Source organism: Varanus komodoensis, unplaced genomic scaffold (genome assembly GCF_004798865.1).
Source record: "Varanus komodoensis strain SLA01 unplaced genomic scaffold, ASM479886v1 scaffold2, whole genome shotgun sequence".
NCBI lineage: Eukaryota > Metazoa > Chordata > Lepidosauria > Squamata > Varanidae > Varanus > Varanus komodoensis.
In genome coordinates, this window is record NW_025335568.1 from 11284087 (window position 1) to 11292354 (window position 8268).

The following is an 8268-nucleotide window of genomic DNA, read 5'->3' on the forward strand; positions in this document are numbered from 1 at the left end:
TGGTGTAAACAGAATGCTTGCAACAATTAAAACTAGCAAGATTTCTTCATGCGCAGAAATGTCTTGGAAGGAAGAAGGGGCTGTGTGAGGGGCTGGGTTCCAGTAGGATACAGAAACGGAAATCAGCATATCTTTTGGCCCTCTCTCTTTTTGTTCTGCTGGAATGTGTCCCATGAGAGGTTATTCAAAATAGAAAATGGCCCTCAGGTTGAACACTCCTGGGCTATATGCTAAGAGGATGTCTCTTGTGTAGGACTCACACGAAAGGCAAACTCCACATGGTCATGGTGGGTTGTAATGTTGTATGAACCTGGATTGCTTCTAGATTTCAAAACTAAATAATCATTTTGACAGATTTCAAGCAGACATGAAATGGAGGAGAGCACTGGGGTCTGCTGGAGTAGAGTATCTCACCGCTAAAGGGAAGCGACACTTGCTACCCACCACACAAGCAAAGATCCCTTCACAAGCTTTGCTTTTCAATGGACAGCTCGCCAGTGGCAAAAATTAGCTTATTTGCAGCCTCATTTCCTCAGTGTCCATGAATGATATGGACTTTGATAGCAGACACTCATTTAATTAATTAATTAATTAATTAAAAGCTTTTCTATCCCGTCCCCTATAGAATGTCTTGTAAGCCGTCACTGTCTCACACTTACTAGGACATTGAACAAACAAGATTTCACATTTTGGACACCTACAAGTGTATACCAATACACATACAAAAAGCAGATTTTAAAAAAATAAATAAAAGCATTTGCACACTTTTCTGGTGCATATAAATTGAAAAAGGCGAACAAATGACAGTTGCTGGAATGTGCCACATGGGCATTTTGCCACGGGCTGCCACTCGCTGGAATCATGAAAAGCCCAGGGGAAAGAGCAAACGTTGGTGAGCAAAAGGGTTACAACTGGAGTGAGGCAAGAAAACAAGATGGGTTCTGCTACACAGAACCCTGGGATACCTGATAGAGGACCAAGGAGGAAGGAGTGAAGGGCTACCTAGGGCGAACCGGGACATCTGCCAGGTGCACAATGAGTTGTCGTGTGAGTAGCATACAAAGGGTAGCTTATTTGCAGAGCGGGTTGCCCTGTTTTACAAATTCACCCTCTGTCTTCTCACTCAGCATATATTCTTTAAAGAAGGTGTAACTTAGGAACTGTAACTATAAACACATACATGTCTTAGAAGAACTTTTCTGTGCTCTGAAACTCATCAGAGCATTATCCAGGGCAACCATTCCTGTGTAATGTCCTCCCAACGTTTTGGAGTGCAATTCCCATCATTCTAAACCACTGACAATGCGCTCCCCAGAGAGGTCCACCTGGCACCGTCATCATTTGTTTTTCGGCGCCAGGCTAAGACCTTTTTATTTAAAACTTATTTTAATTGTTAAATTATTTGTATTTATAGGATTTTAATTTTTTAGCCGAGATGCACCGGGGGTTTTTAAATATTTTTTTTATTGTTATATTGTTATTATTTATGTATTTATGTATTTTGTTTCTGTTGTGAGCCGCCCCGAGGCTTCGTTGTGATGGGGGTGGCATAAAAATGTTTTAAATAAATAAATATGGGGTTGATGGGAAATGTAGTCCAACATTGCTGGAGGGTGCCAGGTTGAGGAAGGATGATTAAAGAGAGAACCAGTCATGTCCAAAAAATCTCCCTCAAATCATTTAGGGTAGTTTCTACTCCGACTTAACAAGAAAATCCTTGAGGAGGTCCAATTTGTACCTCTGGGCTACCTTGCAGGGTTGTACATTTTTGTGGGCACTTTCTCTGCCTCCACAAGGAGTCTTGGAGCTCCTGGGGAAAGCTGACTTGCCATCAGATTTGAGCTCCTCTCCCAACGTCTTTTTTCAATCGCCAACAGAAAAAGTGTGTTTCCAGCATTGGCTGTCTCTGAAATAACTGCTACAGTTTGCCAGGCACGATAGGAAAAAACACTGCAAATTACTAAGCCCACCCAAGACAGAATATAATGCAGTCACTAAATACATGTTTTCCTTCTTTGTAAGGCAATGGCATATTTATATTATACAGATATTGATTTCAATAAATTTGTTCTTTTGGGTTTCTTTTGCATAGCATTGCACAAGTTAGACCCAAAGTGCCTCACTCATTTCACTTAAACTATAGTTTCTTTTTCATATTTTGAATAAATTAAATTTTCCAGAAAAAGATGAGGGGGAATCACAACAACATATGAAAAGATGGCTTAGACCAGCATTTTATCATATCAGCATTAAATGCTTCCCATTCCATTGGTGAGGGTGTTCAAGGATACAGTAGACAGGCACATGGTAGGCATGTCATGAGCGGAGCCGGCTAGAGCCAGGGGTCAGACTAGATGGCCTGGGAGACCCCTTCTGACTCGCTCTTGTTTCTATGTCTCTATGTTATAATTCCTTCACTTTTCCAGAATTGTCTCACTATTCCACTTCCATTATTATTGTGCAAAGCTAGCACAAATCCTCTCTCTGTGACTCTCTCTAACCATCCACCATGAACACCTTTTCCTTCATAAGCCACTTGGATATTGATAATAATTCTTGGAACTTGATTACATTTCCTGTGCTTTTCATATGCTACTCTTGCATTCATCATTGGCAGTCTTTCTTACTCTTATCAACTTTGAAGTGTCTTCTTTTTTTTAAAAAAAAGCTTTTTTAAGGAAGTTAAATGTCTACCCTTTTTTATAAGTGTATATTCTAAGTCTAAATGGTTCTGTGTTCAGAAAAAAGTATTAGAATGTGAATGATGGTTGCACAAATATGGCAAAGTATCTTGCAGCATCCCTGTCGCATCTCAGATGAGGGTCAAAGTGTCCCCAGGTGTGTTTTATTTTGTGTTTCATTTGAGTTGTTCGCTGTGCAGGGATGGGACATTCTGTGTTGTTGTTGTTGTTCGCTGTTCCTTGCAAAGAAGGGCAAGATTTGTATCAATTATGGTAACAAAAATGGAAGTTCCAAATGATAGTCAGCCCTGTGCAAAAGTCACTTTCCCCAACTGTCTTTACAAGAAAGTAGAAAATCACATTGGCAGTGAACATGTTTTTAGCAGATGCAACCTGTCTTTTTTGGAAGATTAGAACATGAAAAGCAGGGTGGTACCAACAATAAGCCTTCCTAGTTCAGGGAAATCATCTGATCTTTACTAAGAGGAGAGGAAATGAAAGTTAAAGTTTCAATAGGCACTTCAGGGGCTGCCCCTGCACATGTCTCTAGTCAATCATTATTGTTATTATTATTACAGGCATGTATATCCAGTCATATCGCCAAGCGCTCAGGACGGCTTACAAAATATAAAAGTACAATATAAAATATAAAAATACAATATAAAACCTCAATTATTAAAACAATATAAAAGACATCACGAACTTAAGAAAAAGGAGGAAAAAATAAAAAGTGTGACTGTGAAGGGAAAAATCCTAAAACATCTAAAACTGTTGGTTATTAAAATAATGGTTGAATAAAAGGGTCTTTACCTGGCGCCAGAAAGAGGATAACGTTGGCACCAGGTGGACCTCTCTGGGGAGCAGATTCCATAGTCTGGGCACCACTGTGGAGAAGGAAAGGTGCTTCCCTTTGCAAAGCCGTGCCAGCAAAGTGAAAGGTCTGGATCCCCAAAGCATCTTCTCAAATTCCATCATTGCGGGGAAAGCTCAGAATCAGAAGCCTACCCATACTAACTCTGATTTTCCTGAGTACTCACCACTGTAAAAGGAATCCTGCCCCACTGAAGTTGCACCATGGGCAACTTTAGAACCCAGACATAAGTCTCACAAGGGGCAGCTCTGTGTGTTGCTTCAGCAGTGATGCACACAACCATTTTCCCTTCTCCCCCATGCTTTACAAATGTTGTGTGTTCTCTCTGTTTTAGAATATCCACCAGCCCTGACGTTAAACAAACATATTTAAAGCATTTTAAGCTTTCATAGGACCATCCTGACTACAGGGATAAAATGCACTTGGCTTCTGCTTCCAAACACTATTCTCGGTTAAGCTCCCCTGAATGGAACAGGGGAGGACACTGGAGTCCCCCACATCCCTTGGGGTTTGCAACTCAATCCTATACATACTTGCTTAGAAGAAAATTCTACTGAGTGACTTCTTCCTATGAAATTGCATGTAAGATATCAATCCTGGTCATGCTAATTTTGTTTCCTAAGATTGTTCCCTCCAAAGAACCTCCCAACACCATTCCAATATTGCACAAAGCCAACTTTGCACGATAGGAATGGTGTAAAACTGTGCAATCAGGATATGTTAGGAAATGCAATCCAGATATTCCTGATACAACATATCTGGGTACACATGCAAGTTTAGATGCACACACACAGTTACTCTTGCTAAACCTACAAAAGCAGCATTGATTATGCTTTCTCTGTTTTCTGAAGCAAAAATGGATTATTACATTATTTCTGGAAGATCTCTCCATTCACTAACTCAGTTCAGTATTTTTTAGTATGAAAAGAAAACCACATTAAATAACAGTGCATACAGTAACAGTTACACGCATGCCACTTACCAAGAGCAAGCAAGCAAGCAAGCAAGCACAGGTTCAGCAGAAGTTCTGCTTAGCTATGGAGCTTTTTCAGATCACAACTTACTGTTGGTGTTTCTCTAGATTTTAATTGGCTGTTCATGATTCAGGAAGTTGATGTAAATTGAAACTGCAAGAGCCCTACTAGCTTGCTCCAACAAAACCTGTTCGCAAGATTTAACTGGTTTTTGTTATATCTCAACGGACGCCTTGTCAGTCCTTGGCAAACAGACCACAAGACCAGAGTGGAGAGAAGAAACTCCTTTATTGTACCTGTGCAGGGACCAACACTTTAGTAAAGTGCGGTCCCTATGTACGGTATTACAAGCCTTTTTTGGCATTTCTTTATCTCTGAAAAAGTACTAACGTATGTCTTCGGCACGTCTCTTGCCACAGTTTCTGCTGACCACCCCTAATCGTGCTGGTATCCGGGTCTTGCAGGCCTCTTAGACATGTTATCTTCCCTGCCTGGCCTTGCGCTAGTGCTTCTTGTGCATCTCTATCACCACCTTCATCCTGTTTTTGGTTTTGCATGGTCATGCTTGTGTGACTCTGAGAGGGTAGGGGTATACCCTGTACCTTTCAGATAAAGTAGTTAGCAAGTAGGTGTGCCGTGCGCAAGGGTGGGCTAGGTTCAATAAGTGGTAAGCGGGTATTCTGTGCTGCTAGCTAGCCTAGTTCATTCCCTCCTATTCTGAACGGAAAATCAAACCCTTGATTTCAGGGACTGGGGTCAGAAGTCGGGAATAGCCAGTATGGGCCAAGATGGTCAGAGCCAAGATTTTGGCCGTGTTAACTCGTTCCTGAATCGTGCGAGTCAGCCAGCGAATGAGTATCAGGCTGAACACCAAGCAGAATAGCAGGCCTAGCAGAGGCCCGGCCAAGGAAGAAAGCAGACTGGTGAGCCATGGTGACCAATTGAACAAGCGTTGATACCAGTTGGAGGATGCCTTGCGATGCTTATCATGCTCCTCCAACCGGGAACGAACCACGTCCAGGCTATTTTGCACGACCCCTGAATGATTAGCATAGAAGCAGCATTTTTCGTTCAAGGTAGCACATAACCCTCCTTGTTTAAGCAAGAGTAAGTCCAGGCCCCTTCTGTTCTGGAGTCAGAATGGTCGCCACCGGCGGAGGATGCCATAAGAGGGGAGGTCTGTCCGCAAAGTCCACTTCACCTGCATCGGCTGGTGCGGATTCTTCCATTTTTCTGAATGTTCTGGCGAGGCAGGCTTGATCTGCGTCACATGGAACCAATGGGGTTTTCAGCCAATCTTACCACCGTGGGAGTAGAGAGGATCACTAGGTATTGCCCCTGCCACCAGGCGCCTAGAGTACAGAAGGGGGAGGACTGGGGGCGCGGATGGCGTCTCCATCAGCGTTTCCACTGCTGGGCCGAACCTCCTGACGGATCTCCCCCCGGACTCGGTCAAGGGCCTGTAAGGACTCAAGCAAGTTTCCGTTAGATACCTCAGCCCGTACCTCCTCTGTGAGGCGGGGAATCAGGGGCGGGGGTCTTCCGAACATTATCTCGAAGGGAGCAAACCCCTTCTTGTGGGGGGACATCGCGTCCGCAAAAGGGCAAAGGGAAGAAGATCTACCCAGTGACCGCCAACTTCAATAGAATATTTTGTCAGAGTCTCTTTTAAAGTCCTATTCATCCTTTCTACCTGCCCTGAACTTTGTGGTCGATAGACACAATGCAGTTTCCAATCAATTCCTAAAGCCTTAGCTACCAGTTTGGAAGTCTGGGCGATAAACGCCAGGTCATTGTCAGACCCCAGAGCTAGGGGAGGCCAAATCAGGGTATTACCTGGTGTAGTAGAGTCCGGGTAACAATTATTGCCGTCTTCCCCTTGGTGGGGAAGGCTTCTATCCACCTCAGAATGGGTGTCCACGAAAACCAAAAGGTATCGGTACTTGCCTCGGGTTGGTTTTATTTCGGTGGAGTCAAGTTCCCAGTGGTTACCTGGTTGCTGCCCCCGCCGTCGGGTGCCCTGAGCAGTGGAGGGCCGGCTGGCACCTGCATTAACTTGGGCACACGTGGCACACCTGGAGGCAATAGAATCGGCCAGGGTCGAGAGTCCGGGCAAGTAGAAATGGGGGGCGGAACAGTTGGCAGAGTCGGGTCGTTCCGAGGTGTGTAGCCTGATGGGTCTTCAGAAGAAGGTCTTGGCCGAGTGTTTGGGGAAGGAGAACCCTCCCATCAGGATGGCGCAGCCATCCCCTCTCAGTTTTCGAGCATCTCAGTTCGTTTCCTAACTCAATTTCCTTCTCTGAGTAGGCTGGGCGGTCAGGTAGGGCCTGGGGCGGCAGCTGAACCAGGAGAATCTCCAGTGGCCCTACTGGTCTTAAGGCGATTTCCTTAGCGGTTTTATCAGCAAAATTATTCCCCTGGGACTGAGTAGAGTGTAGGGATTGGGCACAGTAGGATGAACAGTTTCTACCCAGGCAGTTACCTCACACAAGTCCTGGACAGGTCGGTAATCTTCAGAGCCGGGTTTCTTGACTGGCAACAGGGGGGTATTCCACGGCGACTGCAAGGTACTAGAATTCCCTCTTCCAAAGGTCTCTGTATATGCTTATGTATTCCCAATTCCGCCTGGGTCGGAATAGGGTATTGTGGTTCCTGAACTATTAAGTTGTACGATGATCGGAGGCTGATGAGATGCCAGACCAGGGGGATTATCTTCAGCCCACACCCCCTGTACCTCTTTTTGTAGCTCCCTCAGAGCCTCCGATGGAACCTCGGGTGCCTGTTCCTCAAAGCGTGGTCGGACGGCCCCCCGACAGTCAAAGTTACCAAGGGCTCTCGGGGGCCGAGGTTAACAGAGCCCTGGCCCCGTCAGTCTTCAAGTGTGAGGAGACTCCACCCTCTTCCTCCGGGGGCATTCATTTTTCCAATGGCCCATCTCCTTACAGTACGCACATTGATCCTTTCCTAACTGGGGACGGCCTCCTCGTTCGGGAGAGGTCCTATTCCGCCGTTGGGCAATCCCTTGTCCTTTGCTACCCATCTCATGTAGTGTAGCTAAGACGACTTTTGTCAATTTCTTTGCGCCTGCAACTTCCGGGTCCTCCTGGTTGCTGAAGACTTTCTGAGCTATTTAAACTAATTCACTAAGATTTTTACCTTCAAACCCATCTAGTTTCTGAATATTTTCTTTTTCTTTTTTTTCTAATATCTGGGGCCGACTGTCCTACAAAGGCTATGTTAATAGCCTTCGCGTTTTCGGGCGCCCGGGGGTCTATAGGCGTATATTGCCTGTATGCCTCAAGCAGACGCTCTAGGTATGAGGCCGGGGACTCCCGGGGTCCTTGAACAACTTCACTCACCTTAGACAGGTTAGTGGGCTTTCGGGCTGTGCCACGAAGGCCCTGCAAAAGAAGTTGACAGTACCTGGTTAAAACTCCTTCCCCGGGGCAGGTATTTGGGTCCCAGTTGGGTTGTTGGGCCGGGAGGCGCGTTTCCAGAATAACCAGGTCAGTGGTGGGTTGGCCATCTGTGCCAAGAACCTGCTTCCGAGCCTCGAGGTGAATCCGATCGCGCTCCTCGGAAGTAAAAAGAACCTGCAAGAGTTGCTGACAGCCATCCCAAGTGGGACGATGAGTGTGAAAAACTGTCTCTAACAACGAAATCAGACCTTGTGGTTTTTCAGAGAAGGGGGGTTCTGCTGTTTCCAGTTATAAATCAATCCAACCAATGCAAAAATGCACAC

The 8268-nt window shown here is 45.2% G+C and overlaps 1 protein-coding gene across 3 annotated transcripts in view; it reads right to left on the reverse strand.

Moving 5' to 3' along the window:
• The window catches only part of LOC123022502 (placenta-specific gene 8 protein-like), a 21030-nt gene that overhangs the window by 9771 nt on the left and 2991 nt on the right, over positions 1–8268 (reverse strand). The window contains exon 1 of one of the 3 annotated variants that reach the window (XM_044428226.1): positions 4617–8232. The exons of 1 other annotated variant lie outside the window; for it this stretch is intronic. In XM_044428226.1, coding sequence (XP_044284161.1) covers positions 4617–4652 — 36 coding nt within the window. In that variant the 5' untranslated portion in view covers positions 4653–8232. Of the gene's footprint in view, positions 1–4534; positions 4557–4616; positions 8233–8268 lie in introns of those variants that run through there. One more of the 3 variants, XM_044428228.1, reaches the window with a different exon arrangement.